At 35.3% G+C, this 20,173-nt stretch overlaps 1 protein-coding gene across 1 annotated transcript in view; it reads left to right on the top strand.

The window, feature by feature from the left end:
- The window catches only part of LOC126375657 (head-specific guanylate cyclase), a 143,891-nt gene extending 125,801 nt beyond the window's left edge, over positions 1 to 18,090 (top strand). The window contains exons 10-15 of the mRNA XM_050022707.1: positions 85 to 223; positions 8,543 to 8,709; positions 9,687 to 9,830; positions 9,923 to 10,077; positions 13,971 to 14,112; positions 16,176 to 18,090. Coding sequence (XP_049878664.1) covers positions 85 to 223; positions 8,543 to 8,709; positions 9,687 to 9,830; positions 9,923 to 10,077; positions 13,971 to 14,112; positions 16,176 to 16,259 — 831 coding nt within the window. The 3' untranslated portion in view covers positions 16,260 to 18,090. The remainder of the gene's footprint in view (positions 1 to 84; positions 224 to 8,542; positions 8,710 to 9,686; positions 9,831 to 9,922; positions 10,078 to 13,970; positions 14,113 to 16,175) is intronic.
- Positions 18,091 to 20,173: the final 2,083 nt, after the last annotated feature.

The following is a 20,173-nucleotide window of genomic DNA, read 5'->3' as shown; positions in this document are numbered from 1 at the left end:
TTATTCCTACTCTAGCAGATAAATCGCCTAATTACGAAGATAAGAACTTTTCTGAAAAGGTTTTTACTGAAGAACTTGTTCTAGGACGGACTTCGGAGAAGAATGGACAAGCTGAAGAACTCGATAGAGGAAGCGAGCAAAGCAGTTGACAAAGAGAGAGAGAAGAATGTCAGCCTGCTCCATCTAATATTCCCGCCGCATATCGCCAAGAGGTTGTGGTTAGGTAAGTAGAATCAGTGTTTATTTATTTTTAAACAATTGGACAGACAAATGACAATACAAGTGAGCTTACACAAAGATTTCTTCCAGTTAAACTACGTGGGAAGAAAAACAAGAATTATATTGTGTAGGCATACAAAATTATTCCAGGAGGTTAAAATGGCCACATCACATCAAGCAATTTATCTAAGAAAGTAATATTGCTTTTTGACATTGGTTTAAGAGCCACGCTCTTGTTGGTGCAGACAAGACAAGCCGTCAAGAGCGTGGCTCTTAAATTGATGATGATGATGACATTTGTTTGCATTGCGCACTTAATTTTGTATGCGCAAATGACAAATTGCAATATTGCTTTTTTAGATGAATTGCTTCGATGTGGCCTTTTTAACCCCCTGTATTTTTTAATATTTTTTATTCAACTTTAAGGTGCCCGGATGTAATGGCTATTTAGTCTGTTATGTTTTTGTTCTACTTTTTTTTACTTATATTTGTGCTATAAAGTGTTTTCTTTTGTACTGTAATAATAGACCAACGATTCAAACAACAATTAAATACTAACATTACTTGTATTTACGTAATCGTCACTTTATCGTAGCATGGATTCCCGAAATGACGGCATTTGGACGATTTTGACAGTTAAAGTGATTTTTGGAGGGGAAATAAAATTCTTGAAATGGATAACAGTCTATTATACTAATACCTTTTATGACTTAGAAAGTAAATCTGTCTAATTAAAGCACATAATAACGGGTACTTATCGCGTTTAAATGGGGATATGAGACTCCCGATATTTCGACACTGTTGCAAGTGCCATGATCACGGGATGACTGATGAGATTGGAGTGGTATGTGCTTTAATTATGATAATAACAGCGTAAACTTAAAACAATGTATAAATCTGTCTATCTGTCAGTCTGTTTGATATCTTTTCACGCATAAACCGTTAAAGTGATTTAAATGTAATATAGTATGGCGATAGTTTGAGGCCCAGAAAAGAAAATAGGATAGTTTTTATCTCCGAGTTATCATCAATCCCATTATCGTCCCTTTAGGGGATAGACAGGGAGTGGAAAATAACGTATCGCGCTCGTTAATGGACATGACACGGCTAATTTCCTCTCATAATTTATCACAAGAGTTAGACCAGACATTTGACAAATAAATTAGTGCGGCCTACGTACCCAGCAGACCAATAAACTCAAGTTTATACGGGAGAGGACCCAACCTGTTGACTTTCTTTAAATTACGTTAGTTCAGGACCATTTGTAGGAAGTTTTGGATTAAGCAATTTCAATTTGTTTGCACCGTGAGTTAAACACGCTTGTAGGTATAATTATTCTTCTTCTATAGCGTGGGTTGTGAAACGGATTATCAACCTCAGTAAACCTTGGTGTCAGGGACCTGCCAAAGGCCCCTGGTATGGCTCATGTAGGTAACAATGTCGTAATTAGATTAGTAGAGTAGTAACCGGAACCAACGGCTCTTTTTCTCTTCTGTCGTGAGGGTCATGAGGTGGATTACCAACCTCACCAAACCTGGTATCAGGGTTACTATTGAGCCGCCAAAGGCCCCTGACATGATTCATGTAACACCACTTTCCGAACAAAATGATTTTTGTGATATTTATGTCCTCGCCGGGACTTGAAACCGGGACCTCCGGATCGTGAGCTCAACGCTCAACCACTGGACCATATGACTCGGCAATATCATTTCACGCAATAAAACGAACTTAAATGTAGATAACATAGGCCCACGACTATATACCATTTAAGGTAGTCCATCACAAGATGAACTAAGTATCCATATCTCACCGAACTTTCTGCGACGATAATACAATTCAATGCACAAAAATATATTTAGCACAAATCACACGAACAGGGAACAATACCGACAGCGCCGGCGAGGTCGACAATTTCCCTCATTCAGCACTTATCGCTATCGTCCCACTAGGCCCGATTATTTTTTTCAAATATTCGTCCTCTAAGACAACAACGCCCTGAGCTGAGGTTCGCGCCTAACTGGGCACCTTCAGGCCCGTTGTCTTTAATTTTCTACCGGGTAAAAGATCTTGATAACCCTGTGCAGGATTGACTGGCAACACACTGTCAATATGTGCAGAGGCTAATCTTATTTGCATGCTGCAACGATAAGGCAACAGCGATCCGTGTAGCGCGGTAGGTCGTGTAAAGTTGCGCTTCCACTAGAGCGGAACGGGAGTGCATAGCGCGTAACGATTTCTTGATTTCATGCTCTGAATGTATCTCCTATTCCCAGTAGTCTTACCAGTTGAACTACTGGGAATTTCTTTCCCCATAGCACTCCATTAGATTGACATCCGCAAGGGCAACTGTTTTTTTATTTAGGACCTATCTGCGTGATTTTTATCTGGGGGTTAAAAAAGCCACATCGAGCAATTCATCAACAAAAGCAAAATTTCGATTTGACATTTGCGTATATCAAATTAGCGCGCAATGCAGTCAAATGTCAATATATACGATACGTTATCTAATCTTATTTGTAATGTAAAAAAAAAAGAAATTAAATACTATAAGTACAATGATACGGTTAACCGTCTATCACGTTAGTCTAACAAAAAGCTCGCTACGTACTACTTGATTCATCTTGCAATGGATGTACCTCTGATTACCCAAAGTGAGACATAGTAGTGAGTTTATATAAGTTAAGTACTATAGAGCACACATGAATACCCATTACTTGTATACGTTACTTATCACTAAAAGCGTGTTGTCATAAAAAAATGTGGATCTAAAATCCCAAATTGCCCCTGTTTTAGGGTAAATTACCAAGTTTAATCATTGTAGAAGCCCCCAATGCGTACCACTTTACCACGCAGGTGCGGTCGAAACTTTTATAATTCCATAAAGTTTATTACACGGCCCGGTTAGGGTGTGTTGGTATAATCAAGTATGTTCACGCATACCATACGTGCATTAATTAGGTGAATTTCGAGTAGGTAATTGAATTCATTCAAAATAGTTAACGAGAAGCCGTCTGCAGAGACGATTATGATAATTTAAATGGTGAATTTTCGAATGTGCCTCTATTATGTCACTTCTCTTTACTTAGTGTATCTATATATATAATTAAAGGCTTAATACTGTTAACTGGTCGTGGTGCGGTATATAAAGCGAAAGTTGACGGTAGCGCTGGCAGAGGAAGACCTAGAAAGACTTACATTGACCAAATTGGAGATGTCCTTAGAAAAGGTTTAATACGATCTACTCTGAACCGGCGTCCGTGTATGAAGCGATTGATGAATGTGGAGGAAGCAAGTGAAGTGTGTCAGGATCGAAGCAAATGGAATTCTATAGTCGCTGCTTACCCCGGTGGGAAATACGCGTGTGTTTATGTATGTATGTATGGTCCCTCGAAATATAGGCACTAGCCCAGTTTGGGGACCCCTGTTCAACTTTTAACAGAATAGTTTGTAGAGCACATAATTATTAGTTCTTAAGCGATGTTCCATATATACGAGTATGTGTATTATTGTGCAATTAATAAAATATAAATGAATACATTTTGAATTGTTGTTGAATTATAATATTGTAATTTTGTAAGAATTCTATTTTTTCTAACCTATTACGTCATTTGTTTCTTTATTTAAAAAAGGAAGATAAAAAAAGCGTAGCGTAGTAGGTAGTCTCTACCTGTTTGTGAAGCAACTCCATGAACCATAAGACAAAAGAAAAAAGAACTCTAGGTACCTAATACATATTATACATCTCACATCACTATCACTAGTAATCCTATGAAGTACCTAGGTTTTTCTTCTTTTTTTGACATGACTTATGATGTGTAGATTTGCCGCAAATGGTATTAAATACTTGGTCGGAAAGTAGGTTTTTCTGTGTTACTACCATAATAATAAGTACCTACACTTAATGTGAATACATTTTGAATTGTTGTTGAATTATAATATTGTAATTTTGTAAGAATTCTATTTTTTCTAACCTATTACGTCATTTGTTTCTTTATTTAAAAAAGGAAGATAAAAAAAGCGTAGCGTAGTAGGTAGTCTCTACCTGTTTGTGAAGCAACTCCATGAACCATAAGACAAAAGAAAAAAGAACTCTAGGTACCTAATACATATTATACATCTCACATTAACTATCACTAGTAATCCTATGAAGTACCTAGGTTTTTCTTCTTTTTTTGACATGACTTATGATGTGTAGATTTGCCGCAAATGGTATTAAATACTTGGTCGGAAAGTAGGTTTTTCTGTGTTACTACCATAATAATAAGTACCTACACTTAATGTGGGCGTATACTATTCACATGACACGTTTATCATCATGACATTTGTGGCATGTTTATGATATTTCGGAAACGTTTTGCTGTCAGGTAAATAGATATGTTAGAGCATTATTTATTCAATATTTGGAACGAAGATTTGAAATTATACGTACAACAACTTCGGGATGTCATAAATACTGACACTTTCGAATTATTTATTAACAATATTAGTGTCAGGATACTTAATGTATTTTTGATAAGCAAATATTAAGTTCCTTTTACTATTACAATAATGAAAAAGCGCGAAACAGTTGAAAAATTTGGCCTTGGGGATGACTCAAACCCGTTTCCTGACAATCGGGGCATTTTAGGAGCGGAGCGGGGGGGGATAAAATTGCAGTGACCACCCATGGTCACTACCCCCCCTCCCCACTCCTTGGATCCGCCCATGGGGCATTTATTGTGGTATTTTACCCCTAGTTAGTAATACCCCTAACACTATTTGTAAGTTTTCCCAAGTACTTAATAGTGCTATCAATCCGAAATGAGGGGATATTTAAACATCAATGATCAAGTATTAACCCAGTTAGGAAATATCACAAAAGCTTCGCCCACAATATAACTTCGAGATTTCGCTTTAGAAACCAATTAACGACAATTTTCCAACGGAGCGAGTTACTAGTTAAGTTCTAATATAATTTGCAAACGTCAGTTACTTTGCTACTAACACTGATTGTAATGAATTTATTCTCGACTCGCAAAAGTCTAGGTAATTTGATTTGGGTAAAACCTTCTTGATAGATGCGTAGAGGGCGAGTTTTACTAACACAATCGGTTTTTTAATTGCGTCTTACGAAGTTGGACAGATTGAATTGAGTCAAGTAGTTCTTAGATATAAATTAGTGGATATAAATTAAGTCAAGGTTTACGGTGCAATTGGAGAATCTAAGCTATCGCACTACTTTTATTTGGCCGTGGCTTTAATGTAGATTTTGTTACTGCTGGAAAAACTTAAAAAATCAAAGTTGTAAAAATTGTGATGGAAAACTAATTAATTGATATTTATTATTTTATTATATATTAAAGTAATTAATACCAGTCAAAAATACACATTATATAAAATAGACAATAACAATCTATTTAGTCAAATAAGACCCCGCGGTTGGATCCGGGCGCAAATTAATTGATCTATTTGATGTTTTACATTATTGAATTCAACAGCATAAATTATTATATGGTATGTTAGAACGTTGGGCTCGCGATCTGGAGGTCCGGGTTTTTTTGTCGAAATCACTTTATGAGACTTGCCTTTGTTTGGCTAGGACATTACAGTCTGAATCACCTGGGGCCTGTTTAATAAAACTGACAATTGTGAATTACAATGACAATTTGATGTACATTGCGGAGTGTGTGATCACGAATATTTTGCAGTTTCATATTAGCTACGTAATGAACTCCAAATTGTCATTGTAATTTACAATTGTAAGTTTTATTAAACAGGCCCCTGGTAGTCCGAAAAAGTAAGATACCATGCTTCGGAGGGCACATGAAGCCATTAAGTTCCAGGCTGCTAGCCCAAAACACTTCCATCAATCCGCAGTGGAGAAACGTGGTGGAGATTTAGGGGAGGCCTGTGCCCAGCAGTGGGTTATAGCTTATTTTAAGTTAGGTACACGTGTTCCATAACAACAATACTATATACTAAGCTATGTGGTCGTTGTAATGTGTTATGTGGCCTGTCGCTAAACAGAAACATTAATCTGATAAAGAATAGATATTGAATATCCCAAGAGTCAATTTTCAAATTGAATTTTTCTTTTTCTCTTTTTACTCACCCGAGACAGATCTTTATTCTCAATTTTGTGTTCCAATTTAGTCAGTCTAAGCTAAAATCTAGAATTACGAAATGTAATTTGAACAGCAGGATTGTTCTTGGCACAAAATTTTACACAAATAACGTGTTGTTAAGACTGAAATTCCATTTTGTGCTTGCAATTCGGGAACATAATAAATAGAACCACGCTTTTATTATTACTTGACCGTAGCTTTTTCATCTTTAATAATACTTAGAGCTATTTCTCCTTTTAATATGCAATAAGTTAAACATCAAAACTTTATTATATACTAAACCTTCTGCGTTTTGTACTCTGGACCAACCATATTTTCAATGTCGAGCCCTATTACCGAGTCACTAAGTTAAGTATGAGGAAAACCCACTTTCGGCGTTCCAAGACAATTTTCAAGATAGAATTGATAAATTATGTAGCAGAAGTGCTCAAGGGAGAAAAATAAATTTTGTCGCATATTTGCGAAGCTTATTTACTTTATCTTCAACTAAAGCTTGTACTTACAAATTCCATACATATCTAGAATATTTTCGCTCGCGTCAAGAGACAAATATATGATTTTTCGACTTATGGACTGGTAGATTTGACTCAGGTGACTTCAATTGCCATAATTTAATATCTACTACAAAGCCTAAATGGAGAGTGCTAAAGGTTCACCCAATATAAAATTTAAGACAATAAGATTGAGAATGCCACACAGTATGTATGTATATGAGGAAATAGGTTAGGTAGCTTGTTAATTGGCATTTCCTTACTTAGTTACTTATAAAATATTTTTTTTATTCTTAAATTTTATAGGATTTACTCTTTCAAGAAAATGTGATCCTCATATTGATACAAAATGAAACATCAATCATAAATAAAAATAATTTGGTAGCCTCCTATCCAACCCCTTTTTAACAATTTCAACTAAATCTCGTGCTTACTCGCTACCTATAAGATTTATTACTTTGTTAATAAGGCTGTAAGCTTCCTTAATAAAATAAAATAAATCCACATTCCCGAGAAATGCGTTTCGGAAGTATTAAGCCTGACCTGTAACCTAATGGGGTGGTTTTTCCTTCGCAGGTTAGAAGGTCAGATAGGCAGTCGCTTCTGTAAAAAACGGGACTTGTCAAATCTTCAGGTTACCTAACCGTTATTCCGCTTACCTAAGCGGACCCTGTGAAAGACGGAATAACACTAGGGAGATGATGAGGGAGATATTGCAGCTACATATCACTACAAAAGTATTATCTGTTTAGAACTTCACGTGTTTAGAAAGTCACTGCGGTCCTGTGGTACAGTCATGAAGAAGAAGAAGAAGAAAAATATTTATTTCCCCACACAAAAACAGCAATATAATGTACCCACTTTAGGACTCTGTCGCACTAACATATTTGACATTTAGTGTGACAAAGTTAATGTGACATGGTACCAAAGTGTATACATTTAATGTATGACCGTAGATGGCTTGCTTCCCAGACAGAAAACGCCGGTTCTAACCCCGTTACCGGACTTGTACTAATAAGTTATGAATTTATCTGAACTGCAGTTTTGACTAACACAGTTGGCTCCAATATTGTAGACAGCGATACGGCTCACCAACTATCACGTTGGTCTAACAGAAAGTTACGGACGTGTGGGTACTTAGTAAGTACTTCCTACGATGGATGTACTGACTACGTCGGGATAGAGTCGTCAGCTTATGTATAGAACTTCCTTAAGTATATTTTGAATTTAGAATTTGTCAGAAAATAATTTAAAGCCCATGTGTGTCTTACTTTATGTAGTAAAGCTTATTAAAATTAATGATTACCTAAATTATAAAAATGACTAGTATTAAATGTGTTCGTTTAGTTATGAAATAACTTGTAATGTGTACCTACATTGATTGAAAAGATAATGTTGCTGTTGCCGTTTTTTGTAATTTCTTCTCCTCAGCCATAACATCTTGGGAAATACATTGTTTTAAGTTTACGCAGTTATTATCATAATTAAAACACATTATAACGGGTTCTTACCGCGTTTAAAATAAAATCCCGTGATCTTGGCACTTGCAACAGTGTCGAAATATCGGGAGTCTCATATCCCTACTTTGCACGCGGCAAGAACCCGTTATTATGTGTTTTAATTATCCTGGGAAATGACGTTAAATTGACCTTCAACAAGTTTATTCGTGATAATGATTCTGATTTCTGATATTGTTTTTTACAACACTAATCAGCAATTTGTCTCCAGGTGAGAAGATAGAAGCGAAGAGTCACGATGACGTCACGATGTTGTTCAGCGATATAGTCGGTTTCACGTCCATCTGCGCTACAGCCACTCCTATGATGGTCATCGCCATGTTGGAGGATCTGTACAGTGTATTCGATATATTCTGTGAAGAGCTCGATGTTTATAAGGTAAGGGTACACAGGGTGTTAGTGACACCGTAACGATAACTTTGAGGGATGATTTACACCATTGACGGCGCCAAGTAGCTTGCTTGCTTGTTGCTTGCTTGCTTGCTTTTTTTCCGTCGAGTGTGTGAGAGTGTCAGCGCCTTTCTGGGTAAGCTCGTTCCACCGTCGATCTCTTCTTCTCCTCGTGGAAGAATGAAGTCAAAAGCAAACCCATCTTAATTAAAAAAATATATTCTGAGTTGATATCAAGTTGAATTTTCCATCGCAAAGGTATAAAAACTAAAAATGTATCATTAATTTTGCGACAGTAAATTCCACTTGGTATCAACTCAGAATCATGGTCTGAGTAATTCCCCTCAGCGTTACGTCTTACTAGTAGACGCAGTGAACATGACTGTTTTTAAGCATTTGTCAGACAAGCAAATTCTAATAGAATTATTTGATAATTGGATGTAATTTTGCTTGGTTGTGAAATACTTAAGCCATTACATTATAGTTTATTTTTTTAAAGTAAGACTGTTTAAATGCATGTTTTATTGTTTTTATTCAAACATGAAAAGACAAGTACACATTCCAAGTAGCACTATAAAGGTACGTTAGTTTTATTATGATGTGATAAAGGACAAAAGGAATTATAGAGCAGTGGTTTCCTCTTGCGTTCTCCCCCGCAGTACTCCGTCTGACGCGAGTAGTCTATTTCAAAGCCGTAATAGGACTACTGTCCTCCGTCTCTGAATAGAACTGACAGTTACTGCAGCCCTCTGTCAGTTTCCAGGTTACAGTCTGTGACTCGCCTCTTCCGTCCTGCATTGCCGTACCGATGGCTCCCATCTCCGCCTCTGCAACCGTTGAGGTGTTCACCCAAGATAGAATAGAATACATGATAAATCATAAATATGAACTATTTATTGCCATTCTTGCAATAAACTTGCATTTATTGTCATTACACGCAAATCCATTAAACAACATTGTTTTAGGTGGAAACAATAGGAGATGCCTACTGCGTCGCAAGCGGCCTTCACAAGAAGATCGACACGCATGCGCCACAGATAGCTTGGATGGCACTACGCATGGTCGAAACCTGCGCGCAGCACCTTACTCACGAAGGGAATCCCATTAAGGTATGAAATTGCAGATGTATTAAACGGACATAAATAGCTCTAGGAAAACAAAAAAGAACAATTGATTTTAACAGTTATTTTTATCCATATAGATGCGCATTGGCCTCCATACGGGCACTGTCTTGGCTGGAGTGGTCGGGAAGACGATGCTGAAGTACTGTCTCTTTGGCCACAATGTCACCTTGGCCAATAAGTTTGAATCCGGATCCGAACCTTTGAAGATCAACGTGAGCCCCACTACTTATGAGTAAGTTTCTTTTTGCACGTAATAATTAGGGTTAGGAGAAGAACAACTTCTGATAAGAAAAAAATACATTTAATACATTTTAAATTGTGCTTCAAAACTATTAAATTTAAATCGTGATGGATGTTTTCCATTTCTAATGGAGTACCTTAAAGTGGTCTGGGAGGAATGTCAAGGATTTGGCACAGACACCATGACCCATTTCTTGTGACAGATAGTGACGTCATAATTTATGTAAATGCTACCTATTTGTTTTATAATACTTGTGCTGTGGCGTTCTTTATAAATACCAAAGCTTTACAAAGTAAGTCATTCTGTAACCATTGTGTGTAATTGTGTTGTCTGTTATCAATTTTTCGCTAACACCGTTGGCTCGACCATTATGAACGGCGATATGGCTCACCCCCTATCACGTTCATTCGTACTTTAGTACATCTGACTACCCCGATTGGGATATACTGTTGACGACAGGTCGACATGGCAATCGGGGCATGAGGTGAGCCGCGGAGGCGGGGTCGCCCCGCACACCCGCACAGTCCCCGCGGCGTCTTAGTCTTAGTGTCGCACGAGTCCGTATCGACCGCGTTTATCGATTATAATCTCGCTCACATAATTTATTGAATTAGAAATTAACATTAACACAAAAGAAAAACAATAGATTTCAAATAAAACTAATCTAAATATTTATGGTCAATCAAAATTATAAATATAGCAAGTATATTTTACATATACTTGCTAAGAAATTATTGAAAACTAAGAATAATATTTTAGAAATAAAATTAACGTTAGATGATTTAGATGAATAAATATTAACTTAAATGAAAACGTGGTATTATTTTATTCACATTTTGTTACATACACATAATAAAAATATATCGATATTGAAAACGTCACGTCACTAGAGAATTGCCATGTCGACCTGTCGTCTACTATAGTTGTGAGCTCATGTATGTTATAATTATCATTCCGTAAATTGAAGAATGAAGAAATTGCTGCTTAGCAATAAGGCCGCCAGATTGTACTGTATCTATCATCATCTGTGTTAATTTGTTTTGCAATAAAGTATATTTGATTTGATTTGATTTGATAAAGCAGTTTCAAGACACGAAGTATTTTTTCTTCTTCTATTGGCACTAATAATATTATGTTAGGGTGCTTCTTCACCGGCTAACATTCGTATGTTATGTAACAGCACATATCTGAACATTACATTTGTCAGTGAGGAGAAATAAACATTACAGTGCGCAACCTGTAATGATACTTGAAACGTTAATGCGCATCATTTGCCACGCGGGGAGTGGCGTACGAGTATAAATGTTCAAAATTGAATCTCTAACGGTACATTATGAAATGTAACGGTCAAAATTGAATCTGTACCTTACAGGCGAATGCTCGTTAGTCAGGGAGGCAGTTTGTAATGAAGTGCTTACAATCGAATCCGTAAACTTACATTTCAGGCGATTGAGTCCGAGCGATAGTATGTAATGTACAGCTCGAAATGAAATCATAAACATTACATTACAAGCAAATGCTCGCCGGTGAAGAAGCATCCTTAGAAAATCCGTGAAGATAAAAGAAAGAAAAGAAACAATAGATGATGGGACAATGCCCAAAAAATTTGACAAAGTTGTGAGAGAAAATTGACGGAATGAGGTCTTGGCTTTTTAATACTTTATGTGTATTGTTCTTAAACAGTGAATAAATCTGAATATAGTAATTAGATTTTACGGGATTAGAGAAAACAGCTTCGCAAATGGTATATTTACAATTAATTATCTGCTTTAGTTTTTTACTTCTCATCAAACGAATGAAAAGTATTTTGTTGATCAGGACTTCGGAAGTATTTCGGAAATGTACTTTTTACTTCTTTATAAGACACGACGTTACGCCTTTACTTCTTTTTCTCTCTAATTTGTTCCATGAAAGTTCCTCCTTTACTCTTTCTCTCTTTTCTTCTATCTTACCTTCCATGACAGGTTGATGTTGATGTATTGTTCGTCGTGTATTTAGGGTCCAGTAATCTTGCCTCTTTATTCTCGATAACTTTCAATGTTTTCCACTTTTCCCTTTCTCTTTCTAGCACTTCCTCATTAGTAATCCTTTCTGTCCAATTTCCAGAGTAATCCAAAGAAAACATCTGACATTGTTGACACACTTTTTAATTTAAACCTTAGCAAGGCTGTCACGTAGGGTGAATTAAGCTGCAGACATTTTAAAGCGTCTTTTCCTTAGTGGCATCTGTTCAGTATTTTCTTATCAGAGTTGGATTTTTGTTATTTTCCGTAGTTCCTTTTTCCGCGTTCATTTTAGTACGATATTTTATTACGTTTCGTCTTATCGTTTAATTCATTGTTAAGTTAAAACTATTTTTCTCTTCAGGTACTATCTTGTTATTTTTTTCGTTGGTCTAATAAAAACTCGCTGGGTGTGGGTACTCACCTCATCATGCGATAGATGTACCTTTGACTACCCAATTGAGATATAGTCGTGAGCTTCGTTCGTTCGTTTGGCTGATTTGAGAGCTAAAACTAGAGAAATAAAGCTAATTAAGACGAAATCTCGAAAAGGTTTTATATGTAGAATAAGCGTCACTTTTTTGGATTACGAAAGCGGTATATAAACCGAAGTTGATAGTAGGGCTGGCAAAGGAAGACCCAGAAGGACGTACATTGACCAAATTGGATATGCCCTTACAAAAGTTTTAGTACAATCCACTCTGAACCGGCGTGCGTGTATGAAACGATTGATGAATGTGGGGGAAGCAAGAGAAGTGTGTCAGGATCGAAGCAAATGGAATTCCATAGCATTCACTTACCCCGCCGAAAGGCGTGAATTTCATACCGGATTGTATAGTGTTTAATTTAAGGGGTACTTATTACTTATCTGGAGTATATTTCCACACTATAAAATAACTAGCATTTTCTACACATTCGTGCGTGAATCCATTATGACTTTTATATTGAACCCAAATGGACACATAAGTGCCTCAATTTTACGACCCTTACACCCATTCTTTTGTGTCTGAATGTAATAAAATCCTTTATTCACCGAAAATGTGCTAGCAACTGTACATAAACACCCTATATACGTCCCACTGCTGGGAACAGGCCTCCCCTCAATCAACCGGAGCGAGTATGGAGCATACTCCACCACACTGCTCCAATGCGGGTTGGTGGAGCTAGCAACTGTAGCAACGTGTTATTGGCAAAAGTACTTCGGCAAGTAAAACAAAGAAACATAACGTAACATAACATCACGCCTGTATCTCCAAAAAGGTAAGCAGGGGTGTATAGTATATACAGCCCTGCACATTGGCAGCTATGTTCAAGACTTTAAGTCCCATATAATAGGGCCTACCGCCATTAACCGGGCACGAATCCGGAAACCACGTGACTTCAATTCAAATAAAAATAATTTAAATAATTCTTCATTAATTCAAATTCATAAAGTTGAATTCAGTGGTTTAGGGCCCGTGGAATTCGAGCCAGTGACACTACAAAGTAAATCGCGCGTTCTCCGAACTGTACTATCAAGAATTCCCAAACATACGTAATAAGTACTCTAGGGGATATTTACAAAAAAACAAAAGTTTCTGGGATATTCTTGCGGTGACACCCAGATGACACTAATGATATCCGGTGCTCTCAGACTATCCGGGTGAGAGCCCATAGCACTTCACATTTGTCCGGCCAAGTAAATAATGCCATTTACGGAAAATCTACAATAAGTCACGTCAATAAAACAAAAGGTGCTCTCAAACTCACCAGTACTTGTCCACGGAAATCCCTGATGGATTTGCAAAACTAATCACAAAAGTATAAGAACCATACAAAAAAGTCCGAGACAGGGTCCGAGTCAGTTAAAGAGGGTTGGAATAACAGAAAACTTTTTCACAGGTGGCTAATAAAATTCCCTGGCTTCGAGATGGAGGCGCGCGACCGTTCCTGTCTACCGAATTCCTTCCCAAAGGACATCCCTGGGACATGTTATTTCCTCCACAAGTACACACACTCTGGCACGGATCCAAACGAGACGCAGGTGAGTCAGTTCACTGGACTTCGCAACTTTCACTAAAACTTCAGACCCTTCTAAGCCATAAAAGCCTTTGAGATAAGTCAAATATTTCGGTGCCAAGAACACCGTAATCTCCTACAGACTTACTTGAAACTCCTAAGCTGAACATTCCGTTTTGTTTTAATAACAGAAGACAAAAGGATTTATAACAACGGCAACTTTATTCGCATAATCCTTATAATTTCTTTGGTAACTTCAAAACAACGTAGGCTCAATTAATCTTTCGAATCAAAGGAATATGGTAATGTATAGAAATAATTCCAGTAAAATAATTTGGAGTACCTACTAATTTGCTTCAATCAAATCCAGTATATATAAGGAAATAGTACGGAAACTGGAAGCTTTTCAATTTTCAATTTTTTTCTTGTACTATAGACTTTTTGCCTAAAGGTTATGTAACTAAGCTCGTTTTACATAAGTTTTGCGCCTTTTTACTTTCGGGAACGTTCCCACTTTGGGAATATTCCCGGGAAACGCCACATTACGGGTTGGAACATTGACCATATCACGTGATTCTCGCCCAATAATAATAAATAAAAAAAATTAAAAAAAATAATAAAAACAATAATAATATAAAAATAATTAAAAAGAAATACTAATATTAATGCTAATATGTATTCATTGGTATCATAACTTCTAAGACCGAAATGTAAGCTTTATTACATACTGGCTGTTAGTGACACCATAACGAATACTAAGTAAGGAAGACGATTCAGTCCAAGATTCTGAGTTACTATCAAGTGGAAATTTTCCGTTACAAAATTCATCATTAAATTATTTTCACTTCTATACTTTTGGGATAAAAAAATCCAATTGATATTAACTCGGAATAATGAGTTGAATAATTCCTCTCAGTATTCATTACGATGTCATTTACACCAATTCAAGTACGTACGGTCACGAGCATTAATATGTATACACTTTGGTACCATGTCACATTAACTTTTTTGACAAATTGAACTGTAAGTCTCACTAAATGTGAAATATGTTAGTGCGACAGAGTCCTAAAGTGGGTACATTATATTGCTCATGACTGTACAGGTAGCCATACAAGTAGGTATGGGTGTTTGTACCACTGTAACAAATATTGAGGGGGATGATTTAGATCATGATTCTGAGTTGTTAACTGGTGGAATTTCCTGTCGGAAAATTAGTAAAAAAATAGTGTTGTTTTCTTTTTATTAATGTCATTTTCTCATACTTTTGCGACGGAAAATTCCACTTGATATCAACTCAAAATCATAGTCTAAATCATTCCTCAAAGTTTTCGTTACGATGTTACTAACACCCAGTATATGAAAGTGTAACTAAGTGGAAAATGACTTGTTTACTTCCCTAGTGGGCGATATTATGTTAAATATTCATTGGGGGAATTAATATCATTTGTTTGGCTAAGTAAAAGGGACGGCATATAATATGCCTTCCTCTTTTTCACGCGACGTAGGCGTAGTGGGTAAACACAACCAATTTAAAAATAAAATAGGCTTAAAATTATAATTCGCCCCACGAAAGAAGTTGACGTATTTTAATGGAACTAACTTACAAGTCAATATAATTATAAGACATAGTAGGCTGGTTTCCAACTCAAATCAGTTACTTTTTGTCAAAACTCGAAATTACTACGGAATATGTACGTAAAAGCAACCTGTGACATCATAGAAAAACGTGTCAAAATGTTGCACTTATTATTATATTTTTCTTTATTAAAATTTATAAATAGAAAAAAATAAAACGTTTTTTGTAAGTTTTAAATCAATCTTTATTTAGTAATCAGAATTTCATAATTTATCTTTGACCTAGGAAACTACCCAATTATAATGTAAAACCTGTGACAGTAGCGACGCGGTCGACGAACTTCTTTTTTGACACGGACTATATTTTAAACCTAGGTTATCTATCATTTAGGCTTTCGTTTTCAAAACTATATTATTAAATCACTAAAGAAGAAGAAACAAAATAAACCCGTCTACACATTTAAGATTCAAAACCGTTATATTGATAAAATAAATTCGAATTTTCTTCAACAGGTAAAACACATAGAGGACGCGCTTAAAGACTATGGGATTGGACAAGGAAAAACCAATGAGGTGGAAAGTGAAGAGCCTACTTAGTCTTAAAGTCAAATATTCGTCTCGAAACAAAATGAAAATACATTTTGTAAACAATGTAAATATTATCTTAAACGTTTCGTTGATTTGAATAGTTTCGTCATCCAAATGTTTCTAGGCAAAAACATTCTTGCAAAGTTAACGTATAATAAATACTGTTTTCAAGCGTTTTCTTTGACAACTGTTTAGATGATAGGTAAGTAAATGTTTTGCTTGTTATCATTGTTGTCTCTCTAATCTCTTGAATAGGCCTAAACTTTGTACAGTCGTCAACGTAGGTATTGTTATTCACATTAATCATAATACTTTATAAATAGCTGGTGTACTACTGTGGTTGGCTGTAAACCCAGGTTAGATTAGTAAATGTTCCATGTATAATGGTGCCTGCACACATATTCGGCTCGGTTTTGATCGGCATTTTCGGCCATTAAGCATCACCTATTCAACGTACGCTTTATCTCCGCTATGTCTCTATTTTGTGATTGCGTATTCATGTCGAGTAATTTCGCGCGACAAAGGAGCAAAATCCAAAGAGTAAAAGCCTGGTGACTAGTGGTTTCGACACATTCAACTCACTGTAATCCTTAACAAGGTGGGAAGTGTAATGGGAACAAAAGACAATTTAAAGCCGTATTCGCTATTGAAATACGTACAAAGTACATAGGGACTAAGATGGATATGAATTGTAGCGATTGTTCGACAAGTTAATCGAATTTTACGCTATAGTCAATATGATAGCCGCTGAACGTATTCTGTTTTTTTTTGTTTAGTGCCAGTTCAGTGGTTTGGATTCTCAACACATGTAGCCGTTAACAACTAAGCCGAACGGAATAAGTGTGAAGCTGCCCTAATAGCATCTCGACTATTTTATGTTTACATAAACGTACCAATGTAAATCAAACCTTCTTATTGTAGTGATGTATAGTGATCTATGTGAAGCTTTACAAAAATCGATTTAAGACAATGTATATAAAGTTGAATCTGGGATAATTACGACTTATATAGTTATATAACGCGATATGCTGTAGGTAATTTTAAACTTAGGCAAAGGTAATTTTGAAACTTACAACTTTGAAAATAACTATAGACACTTTAAAGTAAAAGAAAAGTAATTCGAATCACCTTTTACAGTAAGTTTTAAAAGTATTATTGCATTTCTATTACAATAGACGTATAAATTAGCGTAATTTTAATATTAATGTATTTATTTTGTCATAGATATTCTTAGTAATTTTGTCAGTGTTTCTCACCAGACTAAACGACATAAACATATACCTATAGATGAAACCGAAAAGAGTTCTATTTAAATTTTTGAATTTAAACATCGAACAATCATCTTGGATGACAAGTCCAAAATAATTATTCACAATTTTTTCTACTCCTCTACTTTAATCTGGCATTTAAATAACCAAAAAGTCTAATATAAGTACATACATAATTAAACTCTTTGAAAAAGTGTACGCTCTATGGCCTATAAAAGCATTGTTTACAAAGTGTAACTGTACTATAATGTCGCCAAAAAAGCATTGTTGTTGTTGTTTTTTTTTTTTGACCTGGAAACTGGCACCTTTACTTTGTTTGGTGCCATAGATATACTATAAAAAAAAAAGTATACATTTGCCGCCATTTTCCCGCGCGTTGGAAAATAAATTGGAAAATTTTTGTGTTTCGTTTAAAATTACGTCGTCGTAGAAAAAGTATTGTATGCAACGTTGTATAACTAGGTCAAAAAATGCTCGTGGCGTCTCTTATTGCGATGTTCGCCAAGGCTCACATCGCAACTCACGCCACTCGCATTTTTTGACCCTTCTTATACAACTGTTGCATAAAATACTATTATCCACTGTTGAATTGTCTGGTAATTTAAAATTCATAAATTGAAGCTATATTTACAAATCGAACTCTTATCGGCCAGCGAATTAATTTATTTTTAATTCTGTAACATTAGACTTCAATGCCACCAATCGTGATTGTTTTTCATTTATGTAAAATAAGTTTGTTTGAATAATTCCAGCTCTATTTTTTACAAAACGGTGGTTAAACAGAATTATGGAAAGCATTATGAAATAGTATTTTATGCAACAGTTGTATAAGAAGGGTCAAAAAATGCGAGTGGCGTGAGTTGCGATGTGAGCCTTGGCGAACATCGCAATAAGAGACGCCACGAGCATTTTTTTGACCTAGTTATACAACGTTGCATACAATACTTTTTCTACGACGACGTTATTTTAAATGAAACAAAAATTATACAAAGAAAAATTTTATTTATAAAAATGAAGATGTAAATCTTGAGCTAACGTTGAAATTTCTTCTGGTGTAGAATTCAATAGTTCTTCATCCATTTTTCCTTTTTATTTTATACTTTTTAGTGTTTTGAAACGAAACACAAAAATTTTCCAATTTATTTTCCAACGCGCGGGAAAATGGCGGCAAATGTATACTTTTTTTTTATAGTATATCTATGGCACCAAACAAAGTAAAGGTGCCAGTTTCCAGGTCAAAAAAAAAAAAAACAACAACAATGCTTTTTTGGCGACATTATAGTACAGTTACACTTTGTAAACAATGCTTTTATAGGCCATAGAGCGTACACTTTTCCAAAGAGTTTAATTATGTATGTACTTATATTAGACTTTTTGGTTATTTAAATGCCAGATTAAAGTAGAGGAGTAGAAAAAGTTAGTAAAAGTCCATAAAATAAAGAAGTTAAGTAATTTCGTAAATTAAGTTCATTTTAGTAAACTGACTGCATTCAGGACACGCGAGCCGATCGTCAAGATACGTTGTAATTGTGTAACGTGCGTGCTATAGACTATCAGAAATAAAAAGCTTATAAGGAAAACTTATTCAAAAGACTACTAAGTTATATGATGTTTATGTTTTGGACCATAACTCGCAGGTACACCAAAGACAACAATTATTATTTATGTAATGAAATGGCGTCATTGTCAAAGCGTCGTCAAGTGAGTTACCTGCCATAATTTCAATATGAATTGTTTGGCGACTGTCGCTAGCAATGATCAATATATTAGTTTAAAGTTCTCGCCGTAGACAAATTATTAAATAGTTCCAGTCGTATATTCCATACAAATTCAGGCGCAAGATTTCGATAAATAAGTGAAGACGTTAAGCGAATATGAATATGACTTATAATATGTAGGACAATCAATTTCGAAAGTAGACCTTTAAACGCAATATACTTATATTCATATTCAAAAATAGAATGATACGTTAATTTGTGTAATGCTATTTAGTTATTAACTTGCTAGTAAGCTGTTAGTCTAATTACGAATTTGGAATCACTTATTTGACGTGAGACACGCGGTTACCAAAATGTAAATAAATTAGCTGACTGATTACGTGCGCTGCTTCGTTCAAATACTGGAATATTTTACTAAATCTATATTTTAATCTATATCATACTTACATAGAGAAAAACTTTTCTGGTACATATTCATAATCCTTGAATTCCGTGGTCTCTGCTTACCCCAACGTGAAATAGATATATCCCTGAAAACAGTTGGAGAGATAGAAGGTGACACTTGATATAAACTTATTCATAAGATTCACTTATATTACTTTTATTCTTTTCTATTATTTTCTACTTTTATTTGAATCAAAAAGAAATTTCAAGCGTTCCATATTTAAATATCAATAACAAGAAAATTTAAAATAATAATTTGAGAAATTTAAAAATTAGAGCGTTCATAAACATAGTAGCTCTTTTTAAAATACGTTATTTGGTTTTGAAATCTTTTTTTTTTTGTTTTATATGCCAGTATTTGAACGTCTTTATATAACGTATTATTCAATAGGTTAATTATTAAGCTTCTGTAGTATAAGATTTCTGATATACATACTTACAAAAAAGCGTCTGTTCTAAACTAGTTAATGTGCTTGTGACTATTTCTTACTTA

This window comes from Pectinophora gossypiella, chromosome 19 (assembly GCF_024362695.1).
Source record: "Pectinophora gossypiella chromosome 19, ilPecGoss1.1, whole genome shotgun sequence".
In the NCBI taxonomy this organism is placed as follows: domain Eukaryota; kingdom Metazoa; phylum Arthropoda; class Insecta; order Lepidoptera; family Gelechiidae; genus Pectinophora; species Pectinophora gossypiella.
This window is presented reverse-complemented; position numbering and strand designations above follow the sequence as displayed.